At 41.0% G+C, this 19,673-nt stretch overlaps 2 protein-coding genes across 6 annotated transcripts in view; both read left to right on the forward strand.

The window, feature by feature from the left end:
• Positions 1-3,691, forward strand: part of mylk4b (myosin light chain kinase family, member 4b) — a 41,295-nt gene extending 37,604 nt beyond the window's left edge. For all 3 annotated transcript variants that reach the window (XM_037770134.1, XM_037770135.1, XM_037770133.1), the window contains 6 exons: positions 77-218; positions 799-869; positions 979-1,107; positions 1,190-1,421; positions 2,023-2,071; positions 2,195-3,691. In XM_037770134.1, the coding sequence (XP_037626062.1) occupies positions 77-218; positions 799-869; positions 979-1,107; positions 1,190-1,421; positions 2,023-2,071; positions 2,195-2,205 (634 nt within the window). In that variant the 3' untranslated portion in view covers positions 2,206-3,691. The remainder of the gene's footprint in view (positions 1-76; positions 219-798; positions 870-978; positions 1,108-1,189; positions 1,422-2,022; positions 2,072-2,194) is intronic.
• Positions 3,692-12,287: 8,596 nt separating this feature from the next.
• The window catches only part of gmds (GDP-mannose 4,6-dehydratase), a 187,602-nt gene continuing 180,216 nt past the window's right edge, over positions 12,288-19,673 (forward strand). The window contains exon 1 of one of the 3 annotated variants that reach the window (XM_037770087.1): positions 12,288-12,531. In XM_037770087.1, coding sequence (XP_037626015.1) covers positions 12,433-12,531 — 99 coding nt within the window. In that variant the 5' untranslated portion in view covers positions 12,288-12,432. The remainder of the gene's footprint in view (positions 12,532-19,673) is intronic. The other 2 variants (XM_037770088.1, XM_037770089.1) reach the window with 2 other exon arrangements.

Genomic DNA, 19,673 nt, shown 5'->3' on the forward strand with positions numbered 1-19,673 from the left:
GGTGCACAGTATTTGTTCTCATTCGTCAATACGACAACTTTAAGAGCCCTGTCTTCCTGTCTCCTTTGTGCCGTAGTGTGGAGGGAGGGGAGCTGTTTGACCGCATCATCGATGAGAACTACAACCTGACAGAGCTGGACACGGTGCTGTTTATACGCCAGATCTGTGAAGGGCTGCAGTACATGCATAAGATGTACATCCTACATCTGGACCTCAAGGTAAACCTACTTCAACGTAGGAGCAGTAGCCAGCAATATCCCTCTCTTTTTTTTATCATTTTACTGTCATATTGATTTATACACCAGTTTTCTTGGAGTTGTGATGTCCCATCAAACAGTCTTGACGATTGCACTTACAGATTAGAGCCTGTCAAGACTGTTTAAAAAAAATGAGCCAAAGCGTTTGAGAAAAACTGTAAATGGAAAAATCCCAAGCATCAAGGCTACTTTTAAGGACATTCTGCAACCAATTCCATCACTTATTTTAATTTACATTTATTTATCCATTGTTAAATTCTGCTGAGTCACATGCACTATTGTGATGTTTTATTGGACTTACATGCCAGTGGAAGAACAATCCACTCAGCACTTTTTATTACTGCCACTTGGTCAGTTTAAGATTTTAAGATACGGAATTGTGGTGCATGGTGTGTGTTGTCTTATATGCCAAATAACCATTTTATGCAAATCTAAGGGACAAAATAAAGTAATCTGAATTACCTGTGTGACAAGATGCCCCGCTCTCCCCTATTTGTTTCCTTGTATGTGATTGTAATCCTTTTCTTTTGTTCCTTTTCAGCCAGAGAACATTCTTTGTGTCAGCAGAGCTACTAACAAGATTAAAATCATTGACTTTGGCCTGGCCAGGAGGTAAAATCTATCATCTATTATATACAGTTAAAATCTTTGTTAACTTCATAACAGGACTCTCTCAGCCCCAGATGTATCTCTTATGTTTCTGCTGGTGCGTCTCTGACAGGTATAAACCCCGGGAGAAGCTGAGGGTCAACTTTGGAACGCCTGAATTCTTAGCTCCTGAAGTCATCAACTATGAGTTTGTTTCATTCCCCACTGACATGTGGAGCCTCGGTGTCATCACTTACATGCTGTGAGTTGTGGATGCTCATTCATCTCTAAATATTTTACCGACACACAGTAGCATCCCTGACCTCTGCTTCCTCTTGGTCCAGGCTCAGTGGCTTGTCTCCGTTTCTGGGGGACGACGACAACGAGACACTGAACAACATCCTGGCCTGCCAGTGGAACTTTGAGGAGGAGGAGTTCACGGACATCTCCGACGAGGCCAAAGACTTCATCACCCTTCTGCTGGTGAAGAGCAAGAGCTGGAGGATGAGTGCAACAGAGTCCCTCAGACACCCCTGGCTGTCAGACCGGAGTCTGCATCACCGACTAAGCCAGAAGGTAATGTCGGGGTTTATTTCACAACAATGACCGGCTTGCTGTACATTATCCCTTACTTGAAAGGTTCTAAAGTGAGAAAGTTTGTGACCTGGCAGCCATATTGAGATCAGTTGAGGAAATATCAAGCACCGCCCACCAGCCAGAGCAAACTTTCTAATTTTACAGCTGAACAGTGCACTACAAGATGTTTCTGAAAACATTTGAGGAGAGAAATAGACATTACAGTAACAGAATACTGATTCATATTTGACCAGCGCTGCCTAGTTTGACCATTTGATCAGAGTTCGCGAGTGATTTACAGCTGCCTCCGTTGAATGAACAGCCAATAGGAACGCTCTCTCTCTCTGAAATGACCTGTGATTGGCCAAAGTCTCCTGTCACAGGCTAGATTTTTTAAACCCTGAAAACAGAGCCATGAGGAGGTGCAGAAGTCTAGTTTTCTCTCATGACACTTGAATTACAATATGCTGAAAGGTTATTATGGATTTGTTATGCCAAAAACGTTCTGCCTTCTGTCACTTTAATAGACTGGCAAACAAAGCAGTGTTCATACAGGTATTTGCTCCAATGCTCTAATTCAGTGCATCCTCTCTCATTGCAGAAAAACAAGTGCCACTCCACACATGCTCCTTCTCCGGAGAGCCAGACAGGTAAGATTCATATTTCCCTGTTAGTTAGTGATTCATTTCTCAATCTAAAGCATTGCTTCTTTACCATCTGGCTACTTACAAACTTAAAACCTGAAATCTTCCTCTTTTTTGTTTCCCTCCTAGAAACACTGTGAGGCCATCAGCATGCCTTTTTGACAACGTAGGGCCCTGGAGCTCAACACTGGACCAATGCTGCTGTACCTGTATGGCTACTGGATAACTGCGCTCGCATCCTCATGTTAGCTTAGCTCCACAGCTTGTAGTTCTGACCTGAATAGTCTGAGGCCCCCAGGAGAAAAACAGACTTTTCTTTTTAACGCTGCGGTGGAGGCACGAACCATCTGCTAGCATGCTTACTGTCAATGTAGAGCACGAAACTTCCGACTGACCCAGCGAGGACTCGCTCGCTCTATGGTGGTGTGTAGAACGACCCGTATCGCAATGGTGAGTCCAAAATAATAGAGACTAAAGACCTGAATTACTTGTCACTTCTACAACTTCCACATGTACCACTGAAAAGGTAAAGGAAAAACTGAAAATCAGCATCAGACAGACGCTGTTATTCTCCCTCTGACAGTGATCAGTTTGTCATGTTTTGTTGCATGTTTTGCACCTTTTGGCCTATTTCTACAAGATTTATCAAACAACTTTAAGCAAAAATATAGACAGACTGCTATTATTTAAATAATATATTTTTGTGAATACAGATTTTTCTTTCTTTCTTTTAATTTACAAGTCTTATAAAATGTTATTCTTTCTTGAACATAAGGTAAAAATACATGCAGAACTTGGTTGAAGTCACAGTCACACCACATTAATTTATTTTGTACAGCATATAACACAACACTCTCATTCCCCCTGAAAAGTGAGGATATCTCAATGACTGAATACTTCCTGGTTTCGAGCCCACATTTCTGGTACATTTCTACCGTAGACTGGATCGCCTTCTGTTTGCGTTCACGCCACTAGCTCGCCTACGCTTCGGCAGTTTGGAGTAGCCCTCTCACCTTCCATGAAGGCACAACGGAACAACAGAATACTACCTACGAATGATTCATGTTTATGACTGAAGTGGATTCATATGTTCATTTATTTGCTGGTTCAACACCAGACTGTACTTGAAGTGCAAAGCTTTTTAATTCAAGATGGGATTTCTTTCAGGGGAGACAAACACGTAGTTCTGCACATACCGTGTGTGTAAATGCACAGTTGAGCTTGATGGAGAGCCAACAGCAGAGCGGAGAAGACGTCAGCGGCGACTGATTAATTGTCCCGTTCTGTCTAAGAAATGGGAAGTCGGATGAACGTTCGTCGCTCAGTTGTTGGCCGCTCCAATTAGAAATGGAAAAGCTTTGTGATTTTGAATACTTGTTTATTTGAATTTATGATACCTTTTTTTCAAGTTTTCTTGTGTAACGATGAGACATAATTAAATGTAGAATATAAATAAGCAAATAAATAAAGCACACTAGAAAACATTTGCAGTGTTTCTTTGGAAATAAAAATGTAATATTAAAATTCTGTGACCATTTGCATGAAATATAAACAAAAACCTAAATGCATACTGAAACTGTAAACATGTAGGTCTATCCACATGTTAATAAAGTGTATATTAGGTAGCTTCTGTTTCGAATTCCTGTATGTCCACACTCTCAAAGCAGCAGAAGCCTTGAAGAAAAGTTTAAATCTGCACACATGAATTGCTAAAGAAGAGAAAGTACTAAAGTGAAAATACTGAAGCATGTGTCTTTTTTTTTTTAACCCTCTGAAACCCACATAGACTAATTTTTGCCTTTTTTAGGAGGATACAGAGGGTCTTTAGGGGGAGATAAACGTGAACACAGGACACAAACGAACAGCTAATTGTAACGTTACGCATGGGACACAAACAGCGGTCTCCTGGATGAAAGCCTTGTGTTTGTTGGACCCATCCACCTCCCCTCCCGCACGCCCAATGTGTGTCTTTTCACTCTTAAAGCTACGTCACCACACTCCCGGCTCCCTTTTCCTGAGCATTTAATATTGACGCGGATCGGTTTACATTGTAGTTAGTAGAACGCCCGATGCGTCTCATACCGGCACTAAAGGGTGCCTTAAGCGTCAGACAAAGTGTCCGTATTTGACACCTTGGGAATAAGAACGGGCTGGTTAAGGATATTCATCATTTGAGCACTTGGATAAATACACACGGGTAGGTGTAATAAATCCTCTACTGTCAACTTGGAAGAGACCACACCCATCAGGATAGAAACATTTCAGAAAGTTAAACAGATCTTTTTCTATTGCCCTCTTGATCTAAAATCTAGGTCCACAGGGCCTGATGACGTCTGTGATAGCATGTCATCTGACTGCACTTGAGTTCAGGAGGTCAAGGAGTAAAGACTATGAAAACCAGCAGGTTGTGCCAGATGACAAACATAGCTGGGGAATTTCTCAGAGTGTGTCAGCGTCAACTCTACAGAACTTTGCACAAAGAAAAGAACAAGGGGAGCCATTTGGGAAACTGACTTTTCCACACTTTGTTTGTGGATTCAATCTGGCTCATGGACTCCGGGTGAATTTTCATGAAGAACAAAAGTGTAGCTTGATCTGACCCTCCATCTCCTATTTCTACTCCTATTACATTCTTCAGTGTTCCCACACACACAACACACACGTGAAGGATGAAGGTTTCTGCACAGCAGTGGACACGCAGTGAGAGTCGAATACCTCGAAGCATGCAGCGAGACACCTGCCGTCCAAACAGGAGAAGAGAAGAAGAAGAGCCCCGGGCTGTAACAGAGCTGTGTGTTTTGTTCTCTTTTGATCAGGCAGGGTGGATGAGCGGACCGCTGTGCTTCTCAGGGCCCCGGGCACTGTGTTTTTTTTACACAATCATGTTTGCTTTTATGAAATCACACCTCCCATCACGCTGTGCACTCTGGGAAGCTTTCACAGCGCTACCGACGCTCTCAGCTGGAGCAGATGTTGTCATACGTGCTCAAATGTACAAGAATAATAAGAGATTATAGGAGCTGTTTGATCGCTCCTGTTAAGATAGCATCTCAAGTGATGTGAAATGAATTCCTCTATCAGGGTCAATATATCAAGTTCTGCTCCTGAAACTGTGTTTATTTTGGCACGCTGACAAGTCAATTCTATAACAAATGTAATAACTCTTAAATTTCCCCTGAAATAAAGTTAGAAAAACACCTTTTTCCACACTTTATGAAAGTACCATATACCAGTGGTTTTCAAAGTGGGGTCCAGAGTCCCCCGAGGGGTCCTTAAGGGGGTTCCAGAGGGTCCCCAGCAAGAAGGGGAATATTATTATTTTCAGTATATTTCCATCAGAAGTAACACAATGACAGAATATCATGCAAAATATTACTTTTCTATTTTAGTTTACTTATTTTACTAAATGCATCATACTCCCATTGTTATTCTATTAGGAACTGTTGCTAATATTACTTCTTATACACTTTATATGTATTACTCTGTCAAAAGAATTTCCTTCGGGATTGATAAAGTTCTATCTTATCATGTTACCTCTCTTATGACTATTTTGGTCATGGGCTTCATACACTTTCTGTAATAAAACATCTAAAAGCTAAAATCCTATCAGATGGGGGACCCTGGGACAAAATCGTATCAAATGGGGTTCTGTGGTCTAATTTCAGTTTAGGGGTCCTTGACGTGAAAAACTTTGGGAACCACTGCCATAGACAGTATACTTTTACGCTTCAGCATTGCAGCAAATGGGACCATCGTCGTTTTTATCGTTATTCACACATTTTTCAATGTTTCAAGCTGACATATTTCTCAACAACTTTGGATCTTTACTAAAATTAGAAATAAAGTTCTGTGGGTTTGAACAACGCATGTCCACCAACATGCATCCGTAAGAGTGGAGGAAACGTTTTCTTGAGGGTGAAATGTGTATTTGTTCCTCTTGCAGTGATGCTCATTACATAAACAAGAATAATGTTCACAAAGTGCTGATGTATTATATTTGTTCCTTATAATGAAACCAACAGATGTGTCGTTGACATGACCTACTCCTTGTTGTTTGACCAGGATGTTTACTGGGCCCAATATATGCACACACACCCGAACACACAAGCGCACACGGATGTCCTCTCAGCACGAGACAGCATTGTTTCTTCTGGAGATTGATTTCTTAGTGGATGTTTTTGTGCTTGTTCCTTGAGTGTAGGCTTGCAACAAGCTAATTTCAACCCAGAATATGGTGATGCATGTGAGTGGTGCAGACTTGCATAGTTTTAAATAGGGCCGTCAATCGATTAAAATATTCAATCACGATTAATCGCATAATTGTCCATAGTTAATCATGATCAATCGCGATTAATCACACATTTGTAATCTGTTCAAAATGTATGTATATATTTATTATTAGAAATTAATTAACACTAAGCAATGACAAATATTGTCCAGAAACCCTCACATAAACCCTTATCATAAAGTGGGCATGTCTGTTAGTTGGGAGACTCGTGGGTACCCATAGAACCCATTTTCATTCACATATCTTGAGGTCAGAGGTCAAGGGAGCCCTTTGATAATGGCTGTGTAAATTTTTCCTCGCCAAAATTTAGCGTAAATTTTGAGCGTTATTTAACATCCTTCGTGACGAGCTAGTATGATATGGTTGGTGCCAATGGATTCCTTAGGTTTTGTAGTTTCATATGATGCCAGTATCTCCAATCTAACTTTTAAACTGAGATTGCTACAATCTAAAAATTGTAAGTTGCTTTAATACATTAAAAAACTAAATGGTGTTAAAACAAATTTGCGTCATCATGTTATTATCATAGGGAATGAGTCCTTACCCCAAGTGAAGGAGTTTAAGTATCTCGGGGTCTTGTTCGCGAGTGAGGGGACTATGGAACGTGAGATTGGTCGGAGAATCGGAGCAGCAGGGGCGGTATTGCATTCGCTTTACCGCACCGTTGTGACGAAAAGAGAGCTGAGCCGGAAGGCAAAGCTCTCGATCTACCGTTCAATCTTCGTTCCTGCTCTCACCTATGGTCATGAGGGTTGGGTCATGACCGAAAGAACGAGGTCGCGGGTGCAAGCGGCCGAAATGGGTTTCCTCAGGAGGGTGGCTGGCGTATCCCTTAGAGATAGGGTAAGAAGCTCAGTCATCCGTGAGGGACTCGGAGTAGAGTCCTTGCTCCTTTGCGTCGAAAGGAGCCAGTTGAGGTGGTTCGGGCATCTAGCACGGATGCCTCCTGGGCGCCTCCCTTGGGAGGTGTTCCAGGCACGACCAGCTGGGAGGAGACCACGGGGAAGACCCAGGACTAGGTGGAGAGATTATATCTCTACTCTGGCCTGGGAACGCCTCGGGATCCCCCAGTCAGAGCTGGTTAATGTGGCCCGGGAAAGGGAAGTTTGGGGTCCCCTGCTGGAGCTGTTGCCCCCGCGACCCGATCCCGGATAAGCGGTTGAAGATGGATGGATGGACGTTATTATCGCGTTAACTTTGACAGCCCCAGTTTGAATTCATCATTATGTTGTGTGTGTGTGTGTGTGTGTGTGTGTGTGTGTGTGTGTAGCTGTATCAAAGTTCAACAATGTAGTTTTACCCTGGTTGGTTTATAATGACTGATGATAGAGGATAAGTATTTTTGGAAAGTAAATCTTCAGTTATTATTGAGACATTTGGTAACCTCTGCTACTTTGTTGGTTCACACAGTGTTTCAGCTTCATCCAGAGCCAGAAGAGACTCACGTTTCACTGCTGCTGTGATTTTCAAAAAATGGATTACTTTCTAAAAAAAACATCCCCATTTAGCTTCTACATCAACTGACTTTGCATGCAGACTCAAACTGAGAAAAATATGCCTGAGAGCACACAAACCACATCTTCAAATGCAAATGTCTGAGTACCGGTATGCTAATAAAGAGTCAACAAGACTGAATCACTCTCAGGTCACTGAAACTCTCAAATCAATCTGTATGTCTGTGCACATTCATCATCAACAACATCAAACAACATCAACATACATGTAATTATAGACAATTATGGAATACATGTGCCTGCTTTTTAAAAATACAATAGCCTATCTCATAAAAAATTTAAAAGATTTTCAAAAATTCCCTGTTTAGCAATTTTACGAAATCAATTGGTGGATTTGCACAGTAAAACTATGCTCTTTGGGTAACGGGTTAAATTTCCAACAAATTTAAAAATAATCTGCAAAACATTTTTTGGATATAGGCTAGCCTACTAGGCTACAATACTACAGTCAGTGTAAAATACTCTTCAAGTAATTCAAAATCTTACTTAAGCAAAAGTACATGGTGGACACACTGCCCGCATCAGGCTCACGTGAGTCTCGCGTGGCGTGTTGTTTTTTATTTCGGCGTCCATGTTAACAGGTTAGAGTGGACACACTGCCCGCATGAGACGCGCGTCTATTTTATAGAATAGAAGGCTCGCCTATTTTACACGCGAGCCTCTCGCGTCTCAGCTGCGTGTCCCAGCAGCAACAGACAGTGAAGGTGATCTATTGACAGTATATGGACATCATATCAGCTACATAATACAGTTTACATGTCTAGACATCTGTAGAATATGTCACAGACAGTGAAAGGGATCTAGTGACTGTATATTAACATCATACCAGCAAGACTTTACTACAGTTTACATGTCTGGACATCTGTAGAATATGTCACAGACAGTGAAGGTGATCTATTGACTGTATATGAACATCATACCAGCAAGATTACTACAGTTTCCATGTCTAGACATCTGTAGAATATGTCACAGACAGTGAAAGTGATCTAGTGACTGTATATTAACTTCATACCAGCAAGACTTTACTACAGTTTCGAGGTTTATCTGTAGAATATGTTACGGAGATGAAAAAAAAGTAAAATTAATTAAACTTGTTTTTAAATCAACACTTCCTGCTTTCATTTCAAAATAAAAGCCGTCAGGCGTTTTTTCTATAGACAGAATCCCTTCATTTGTTAACACGAGGCTTTTGATAAAGTTTGGGGTTTAAATCAACACTTCCTGCTTTCATTTCGAAATAAAAGCCCTAAAGCGGGGTTTCTTTGCACAGAATTCCTTCATTTGTTAACACGAGGCTTTTATTCTGAAATATGTGCAGTCAGTGCTGTGAAACAAGCAGTGACTTGGAAAGCATCATAAATGAATACAGTAAGGAGTTTTAATTGTGGATTATTACTATTATTTACTAATTACCACACGTTTCTGAACCTTTCTCTGTCTAAAATAAATATAAATTATATTTATCATGAAGTTAAATGGCAATTAAAAGGCAAACTCTATGTAGAAAGAAAGGGCTGTCAGCAGCAGCAGAAAACACAGCTGACAGGTAGCAGACACACTCCCGACAGGCAGCTAACTAGCGTCTAGTGTGAACACCCTAGGTGTGCATCACGCGGCCACGACGCGACGCTGCCGTCACGCCAGCCTCATGCGGGCAGTGTGCTCACGGCTTGAAGCGTCATGACTCCTCCTCTGTGACTCCTGCCAGTGATGCTTGTGTGTGAGTGTGCTTTTGTTTGAGTGAGTGTGTGCTTGGTGTGTGTTTGCTTTTGTCTGTCAGTTTCATCCCTTGCCCTCTGTCTCCCTCTCACTGCACACCTGCCTGACATCTGCAAATATCACACCTGTCTGCCATCATGCAGGAAGAGAAGATGGAGAGTGGAGATGGCTTGTAGGAAAGTAGCTTACTAATGTGCAGTCTGCACCAACAGCCAGTCCCTGCTGGACCGGTAGGCCATACACGGTTTGTGTTTGTGTCACATTTCCAGCTCTGTTACTAGTTTAGCTTGCCTGCTAATCTTATCTGTCTCTCAGCTTGTTTGTGTACCTGTTTCCTCGAAAGACCTGCTCTCCTGGTTACCATGAATACCTGTCTGCCTTTACCCGCCTCATCAGTTGACCAAACCCACATCAAAGCTCTCATTCCTGGGTTTCCCCCCTGGATACAATTCTCCACTCCCCAGCCAAGGCTCCTGCCAGCCTCCATCTCATCTTACCTATTATTCCTCTGAAATAAAGACTTGTTTTTCACCTACCTGCCTGTCCTGCTACAATCCGCATTTGGCATCAAAATATACTTCAAACCACACCGTACCAAATGTAAAAGTGCTCATTACGCAGAATGGCCCTTTTCAGAATAATATATATTGTATCTCTGGGTTAAAAATATTCAGGGCAGGCTCTAGCCCTTTTGGTGCCCTATAATTGAAATTCAGATTTGGAGTACCCCTACCGCTGCTGCTGCGACACTTGAGGGTTCAACCCCCGAGTACCCTAATCCTAGCACCATAAACTGCAACTTGGTTTTAAGACAAACATTTAGATTTTTATTTTAGGAAATAAATATGTTTATTATAATATAAATAAATAATTGGTCCCTGATATCGTTGTCTTAAAAGTGTTGAGTCAGTTTCATTACAATGAGAGTTACAGGGGTGAAAAGTGTATTTCTGTCTTTTTTTATTTGTTACCTCAAGGCAGAAAATGAGGAAGGGCGCCCACAAGGAAACCTATCGTTTTTCTAAGGATTATTATTTTTCCGCTGCGAGATCACATTTTTGAGGCACTAGGATGCACGAAAACTCACGAAAATTGGAATATGAATCAGAACTGGCGAAAATTGCAAAGTTCTTTAATGATTTGGCTCGGGCGCCGCCAGCAGGGTCCATAGCGCCCCCAAATACAGGCAGGGTTGAGAAAAAGTAGCTTCGATCTTCACGAAATTTGAGTAGCTCATTTCTCACATCTGTAAGAGCGTATTAAATATTTTTGAGATTTTTCAGACAACAGGAAGTCAGCTATCTTGGATTTTGTGCGTTTATTTAAAATTTACGAACACATGTTTGAGGACTTTAGGATGCACAAAAACTCATGAAACTTTACACGCTGTTGTAACTTGACTTTACATCCGATCTGCCCCAGATTTCCCAAGCTGGATAACAGTCCAGGCCTGAAGACATATATGTGCCATTATGAGTGATATGCATAGCGCCACCTACAAGAAACAGGAAGCTGTTGTAAATTGACTATACATTGTCCAATCTGCACCAAACTTGAAATGTTTTATAAGAGTCCTGGCATCAAGACATACACGTGCCATTATGAGTGATAGTCATAGTGCCACCTAAAGGAAACAGGAAGTTGTTCGATTTACGAGCCCAATGTGGTATTATACTTGCCCCGGGCAAATGAGCAATCCTTATTGTTGAGCCGTGCCTGAGGAACCTGCACAATAGAATCAGGTTTTACTCAAATCAAACCATGTCACTAATCTTTCTGACTTAATGTATTCAACACCGTAGAGTGTGATTAATTCACATAAAAAACACTAATTAAAACAGACAATAAGTTTGTCTTTACAGCCTCTTTTCCTATGAGTGACATTGGGACACACCCAAACTTTGACACTCACGTCGATTAGATCGCTCACCCAGTAACATTGTTGTTTTTCGCTCTTAACTTTGTCACCAGTAGCTGCAGTTTTGACTTCATGAATGTAATGGGGTACCAAATGACATACTGATATGCTTTTAGTCATATTTATAGGTGATGACAGTACAATATCTGAAATTACAGGCACCAGTGGCTAATAAAAAAAGTGCAGTGCATTTCTTTTACCTGTAGTCTCTACACCACAAATGCCTACACCTCAGTCTGGGTGTAGGAATGACACTGACAACAGAGAAGTGACAGTTATGAACACCCGCACAGGTGATTCCAGTTTATCTGGTTGATTAGATCTCTGCCCATTGTAATTTATTGACATCTTCCTGAGTCTCCTGTCAGCTTTTACTGCACCTGTTTGTGCATTCTTATCATTCTTATCCTGCCTATTCCTTATCTTTATTTGTGCAGATTTGCTGTCCTATCTGTTATTTCTCTTTCAGTGTAAGCACATAGAAATACATGCATTAAATTAATTCCAGTTGTATGTATACACTTGGCAAATAAATCTGATTGTGAGTGTGATATAGGAAGCTACATTTCTCTCTCCATCCTGCAGGCGTCGCTGTGTTTACTGACCTGCAGCCCTCTCAGACACTCTGACCCTCTTCAGTGAAGCCGCCTCTGCTGCGCTCCCTTGCTCTCTTCACATTGGCTGATCTCCCTTTGCTCTCTTCCCATTGGCTGATCTCCCTTTGCTCTCTTCCTATTGGCTGATCTCCCTTTGCTCTCTTCCCATTGGCTGATCTCTCCTCCGCTTCCTCACACGTCAGCCCGCAGCCTGTGGTTTGGTTTACGGATGCTGAGGAGGCTCGTCGGTTCTCTCACTGTAAACACACAACAGCACAGACACAGGTATTCTTTTGACAGCAGACTTTTAAACACCCACCCGAGAAGAAGACATGGCCCTGTGCTCCGAGCAAGCTGCCGGTAGCTCCGCGGTGAACGGAGAGCTGAAGAAGGAGAGGAAGGTGGCCGTTATCACCGGCATCACCGGACAGGTAAACACTCTGCAGCATCTTAGCAACACTGTTGCTAAACAACACCTGAACGCCTCCTGCAATGGGAGGGTTGATCTCTCTGCTCTCTCTGAGGGGTTGCAATACACTGTCACTTTATTGACATTTTTGTGTATGTATTATACGATATTACTGTTAATGACTGATAAATAGACAGAACTTATTTGTATTTTGTTACATGTCATATATATATACATAAATATATCTATATTAAAATGTTTACAATAAGATTTTTAAATAAGATTTTTTCATTTCTCACTTTGTCTTGCATAGCTGCAAGACAAAGTGAGAAGAGTGCAAATATAAAAGTCTGAGATAACAAGAACAATAGGGTGCATATACAGTATATACAATGCCACAATCAGGTTAACAGTGTGTCATAAAGATGTAAGCAGGGTAATGGTAGGGATCAGTCTAGGTGGTACATGGATATGTATGTACAGTATCATTCTGAAGAGTGCATGGTTAATACATAATGCTCATGATTATATCCATGTTATTGGCCTTAATGTCCTATACACATATTATGTCCCTCTATGTTCTTGGCAGAAGGGAAGTGTTTATTATCCAAGAAGAAAGCCTTTCTGCTCCTATTATCTTTATTATTTCAAACACCTGCGTCACTACAAAGAAGTTGTCATGTTTATATGGGTTTATATGATGCTATACTGTATGTCTTAACTGTGTTTGTTCATATGATGTCTCATTGACACCTGCACTCCTGCATCTCTGCTATCTTTTACACCAAGGAGCACAGTGGAAATAAGTCTTGGACTTTATTGTTAATGTTTATCCGCCTAAAAAGTTCCGTACAAAAGTTAAACAAAATTAGTAGTAGTATTAGTAGTTTTATCTCTTTGCTTCTATACTCTTTGCTAACGGTGCTAACAGCACAAACAACGGCAACAGTGCTGACAGAGAGCTAACTGTGTTAACCGGGGTGGTGCTATGCTTCCGCAACGCCGCCGTGGGTCTGCGCAATGCAGAGCAGCAGGATTAGCCAGCTAACATGCACACGTGGCCGGATTGGCTATGTAAACAAAGCACAGAGAAGCTCCAATTACAGCACGCACAGAGGGAGTGTGACTTCATTCTCTGCTTAGGTAGACATTACTCCACTATCTTTACATAGCAAATAGTTGTTTGCTGCTATGTTAATGCACCTTTAAGTTATACAGCATGCATTGCAAATTAATAGAATAGAATAGAATCAGGTGACCCAAAAGTGAAAGTAGATGATGAAGAATTATGGCCAGGCAATATGGTTGAAATCCTTATCACAGTTTTATGTCTGGTGATATATCACAATTGGGGCTGAAACAAACAGCTATTTACATTATTGCTTATTCTGTTGATTATTTTCCTCAACTCATTGTTTTGTCTATAAAATGTAATAAAATAGTGAAAAAATGACTATAATTTCCCAGAGCCCAAGTTGGCCTCTTCAAATGTATTGCTTTGTAAGAGCCCAAAGATATTCAGTTTACCATCATGACAAAGAAAAGCAGCAAATCCTCACATTTGAGTAGATGAAACCATCCTACTCCCACGCCTACCAGAGGGAATCGGCACCATAATATGCAAACAAGGGCTGAAACGCTAACAAAATGCCTGTAGCTAGTTAAAAACATCAGCATGTCAAAGGATTGTTTTAGGACCCTATGTCTACCAGGGATGCAGCTGATAACTAAAATGAAAAAAAAAGTTAGCAAGCCAATGTAAGCTATGTGTTAGCAAGCTACTGTAGTTAGCTAAGGCATTTGCAAATATAATAATGCATAGCTTTCTGATTTATCCACATTCCTCTGTAACACAAGTTGCATACTGTCAACTTGTTTTAGCTTTACATACAGAAATGTCTGTATCCACTTTTGTCTTCTTAAAGGCTCAGTTTTTCGGTTCGGCAACTCGGATACTTCCGTTAGTACATCCATGTAGTACACTGGACACACTATGTACTTACTTGCGTAGTGCATGAATTTCGACAGGGTGAGCGTTGTCTCAAATCACACACGGCTGTTGTGCACTCACCACAAGCTCGGTAGACCAGCTGGCGATAGTCAGCCACGGTACATCACGCTTTATCGGCGGTAATTCAATTCAGACGTATAAATGAACAATAATACAATAATAATTATTATAAACAATAATGGCTTCTATCCGACTACAGTATAGTGGTACTTGGTGAAAAAAAAACCCCATATGTATAACTTAAGTTTGTATAGTTCGGTGTTTGCCGTTTCAATCACAACCGCTGCAGCTTCCTCGCTCGCCATTTTCACGAGTTTGAAATAGGTTGCTGGCCCCTCCCCTTCTGCTATGTAGCAAAGATGGCGACGGTTGAGGGTGAGAAGTGTCCAGCGTTCCACACTCAACGTTTTGACAATTTTGAGTACAACATCTGGGTACTTGCAGTGCACTGCATTTTGCCACACTTCTCAGTGTGAACGCACTTATGCACTCAAAATAGCAAGTGTTAAGTAAGCACATGAATTGAGACATTAGTTCTGTTGGTAGTGCATGCCACCACACCCTGCATCTTTTAGGCATTTTTCTGTTTGAAAGCAGACGGAATTGACACGGAGGCAACTTCACACAACACAAAGTCGCACCATCAAAGTGGTGCCTGTTAATTGGCATGAACACAAACCCACACCTTCACACCCACGCACTTGTCCTCCACGCCAAATTTAAGTAGCCTACGGCGAAAACTGTGGTTGCCAAAGGGTGTGGAAAGTTTTGGCGACAGCCCAACTGCTGGTTGCAGCTCAAAGCGAATGGAATTGGGCACGACACCTTTCACATTCAAGTTATTTGATCCTTTATTAACCTAAAGATATTGGTTAGCACTCTAAAGCATTAAGCGTGTTTGAGTTGTGTAGGAATGTAAGAGGAGTATGTGAGGGCAAAGGGGACACTAAGGTCGGGGTGTAACTGGATGTGTTGGCCAACATGAATAAAGATAATCGTCTGTTGCAGTTTGACAGTGTATGTACGTGTGGGTACCATTTGATGTAATTGAGAAGTGGTGATGTGTGGTCTTTGTCAGCTTTTGGACTGTATTAGTTGGATTTGATGATGCCTTTAATGGAGAAATGTTATATTATTTGTGCTACGGTCGCTGTTAAAAAAGATTGAGGAAGCATCTAATTCTGTATAGGATCTGTGGGAGGGCAGTGACTTCACTATGACTCACTGTTTGACTACATGCTGCTGCTACTGTGGTGAGAAACATGTTTGAGACGCAAAGTTTGCCACCCGAAGGATCGTAACCCGAACAAACATCAGGACAATGGGAAGAGAGGAGTGGTAGCTTGGCTGAACTGGCCTTACTGGTATTAATGTACATATTGAATGGCATCTTTATGGGTCAGTGGTTACATGACAGGACCAGAGTGATGATGTCATCAATGATGTTTGCTATCATGTTATTCTCATGGCTTTGTTCATTGTAGTTTCTTTGCCTGGAGGTTGGGAAGTTTGTGTCCTTGTCATGTTAGCTGGTTTCACTCTACCATGAAAAACGCCTGCAAGTCAAACATGCCGAAGTCCAGTCAGTGTTATTGTTAGAGACTGAACATGAAACATTGTCTGTTGTGAGGAGGTTAGAAATTTTCGTTTTTAGTTTAGTCGATATTATCAGCAGATATTTGCTTATCATATACTGTTAACACATTTGCAAAATTGCAATTCATTAATGCGTCATATGTCGGATTTGCATATTTGACACTTTTTCATTCATTAAAAATTCCAATGTAATTAGTTTTATTTTATATTTAATTGGTTTGTTTTTATTATTAATTTCTTGTGAAATTTCCAGATCAAAATATACTGTCTTCTGTTTATTGTGACTGTCATCTTTGATCATTTTAGTTTATTAATAACTCTAAAATGTACTACCTCAGTACATACAGTATAACTTTTATTATACCCAAAGTTGATGGATCTTTGGTTAATTTAATGTGTAAAAAAATATATAAAAATAGAATAATAAATAATATATTGGCCAAACGAACATCATTGCGTTAATATCGATATTGGTATTAGCCTTTTTAAAAGTTCAGTATTTTTCAGTCTATACTTGGTATTCTTGGTGTATTTGGTTCTAAATAATTATTAAGGATGAACCCAAAATGTTTTTATATGAAAACAATACACATTAATTATGTTTTGTTTTTTTTTTGTCGTAAAATGGAAGCACTCACTAATTTTTGTTGTTTTGGTTAATAAGTCAGATATTGTCCTGCATACAGACAATAGATACTGTGTCAGGCTATTCAGATTTGGACATTTTCTTTCCTGCAATACCTGTAATTTTATTAGTTGTGGTTGACCGATATGGGCTTTTCATTGGCCGATACTGACATTTAGAGAACAGGGAGGCCGATATATAATACAGATATCTAGTTTTTTCTTTTTCTTTTTGCATCTGATAAATAACAACAATTTAATAAATTTAACCAAATTTGCTGAAGTGAAATTAACATTTTTTCAACACTGTTATTGTCTGCATTGTCTCCGTTTGCTCAAATAAATCTGTACTCTGTCTGCAGTGCACTTATATAAAACTTACTTAAATAAAAAAATTATCAACTAAATAAATGTCTACAGGTAATCAAAATCTTAACTTTGTAAAAAAACAACAACTTATCAATGATAAAAAAAATTGTTTTAGTGCACTTAACAACAGTATTTGGCAGCAGATAGCAGCATCTCCGTGTTTCTGAGAGAGAATACAAAATTGTCAACTTCCATAAATAAAAAATAAAAATATAAATAAATCATGTTAGTTTGGTGGCCTTCCTTGGTGTTTGCTAGCTTTGTTCTACAGTAGCCTCACTGAGATGCTGCCTGCAGATGTGTCTGCAGACATTTAGTTTTAATCGGCCTCATGAGTGCAGGCATCGGCCGATTATCTCAAAATGGCATTAATCGGCCCATTATCACTATTTATTAGGCCATTGCAAGAAATGTTGCAATAAGGGATTAACACGATTTTTGAACAAGTACCTTGATTTGTTGGGTATTTGTCAGACAGTCCAATCTGATATTTTACCTATAAATTCAATTGAATGTACATAATATGTCAATACATTTTGTAAAATGTTCTATATATCAATATATATTGGGAATAACACTTGGAATAGAATTGAAAAGCCATAATGGAAGAGGTTCAACCCTTCCACTTGGTCATTTCTACTGTAAAGAAGTGCTTCTATGCTCGTTAGAAAGCTTAATGGTATGAACACCATAGATAACACAGTATTTGGTTTGATTTGAATAGCATGGCTGTTTCTCAAAGAAGTGGCAGCGGCAGCGTGAATCTGTCGGACACATTTGCATTTGTGGTTCTGTGTGTGCACGTATGCGCAAAGAGGAGCATTGTCAGTTTTTGGGCGTTAATTTCCAAGTAAAATCGAGCAAATAAGCAGCAGGGGATAAGCAGAGACCTGGGGGATGTTTCATGGTTGGAGGAGAAAGTTGCCAGTTGACCGTTCCCAGAATGCAGCCATATCCGTCTAACTATCAGAGGTCTTGGAAAGTCATTTCACATTCCTTTTGTCGAGCAACACTTTCCGAAGCTCCCCTCACCCTCTTTAACAGAAAACAAAGAATAACAGCGTTAATTCATTTTTATCCCGCCGGTCATGGCGATACTGTTGAATACCCAAAGCCCATGCAGGAGGCAAGCAGGCAGGCATCTGGATAGACCATCTCAGGAGTCACTAGCGGGGTGTCAGGGTCACAGCGATGCCATAAATCGGCTGGCTAACTACTGTTCATAAATTTCAGGGCAGCATGCTGCTCAGTCTGAATATTTTTGACTGCTGTCTCAGTGGGAAGCCCTGGGGTGAGAGGGTGAGAGTTATGGGAGACCACCTGAGTGCCAAGGAGGCAGAGCTGCAGAGCCGGGGCAGGGGCTCTGGCTGATAGAGCTGTTTTTACGATCCGGGGTTACGAAGAGGACAGGTCCGGCCTCTCTGTTCGACAGTAAAACTTTATCTTGGCTTTGAGGTTCACACGTCTTTCTGCAGCTCATCTGGTTGGGAAAACAACGCCGCGCCGCGATGCGACCTCTCGGGCCGTTTGATGCTCATCCTGCGAGCCTCTTTTCTTCATCCTTTTGTTGGCATTTGATACACTTCTCTCATCCCTCCCTCGCCTGCTTTTCACTGACTCCCTCTGCTAGCAGCACAGGATAGAATCTGGAGCGAGCGCCAGCAATAATAATCATAAAGCTAAGAATCCGTGCACACATCTCCTCTGTCGCTCGTAACGGCTGCTGATGGCTCCTTCAAGGCTGATTCCTGAAGTCTGTTAACTTGTAGTTGGACAGGAAGGAGGTGTAAGTTCAGCTGCAGCGAACACATGGGAATGGATTTCAAATGCAAATTTATAATTACACACTGTACATTCGGGATTACAGGAAGTCCTATTGATACCAGGAAGCTCTCTCTATATTGGTTTCAGCGTCACGCCTGAGTTGGTCCAAGAGTTGAGGAGGAATCAGGCTGCACACCAAGTGTTCCTACTTAGCCGCTGTGTGTGTGATTATGTGTGTGCACATTCACATGCTGCTGTGTGTTGTGGTCTGTGATTGCAGCGTCATTAAACCATATCAGGCCTAATTGCGGAGCAGTGGCGTGCTGGGCAGCTTCTCCTTGCGGTCTAATGTAAGCACATTAAATTGATGCATTTGTAGTTTACACAAAATGACAAATAAACGCATGTGCGGCCTTGAACTCTGTGTTTGCTTAAATGCATGCATAATGCCTCCAGGCACACGGACACACGCTCTTTAAGTTTTGGTTATGTATATTTTGCGCTAATGTTAGGCAGGTGATCGAACCCTAAGGTATTAAAGGTCACAGAGCGGCCCTCGTAATACTATTGATTAGTAATTCACTGTTCCACCAGCAGGGGGTGCTAAACTCATAGTGCTGGGGTTTGTGTAAAGACATCACACACTCCATTCCTCCCTTCTCTTTGGCTGGAGAGCTGACAATAGTTGTGTTGATCGTCTTAATGGTTAAGGAGGTTATGACTGTTTACTACATTATATTTGCGCATGCTGGTCAGTGCTTACAAATATGATCAAATACCAAAAATTCACAGCTTCTTGC

The sequence above is a fragment of the Sebastes umbrosus genome, chromosome 5 (assembly GCF_015220745.1).
Source record: "Sebastes umbrosus isolate fSebUmb1 chromosome 5, fSebUmb1.pri, whole genome shotgun sequence".
NCBI classification, from domain to species: domain Eukaryota; kingdom Metazoa; phylum Chordata; class Actinopteri; order Perciformes; family Sebastidae; genus Sebastes; species Sebastes umbrosus.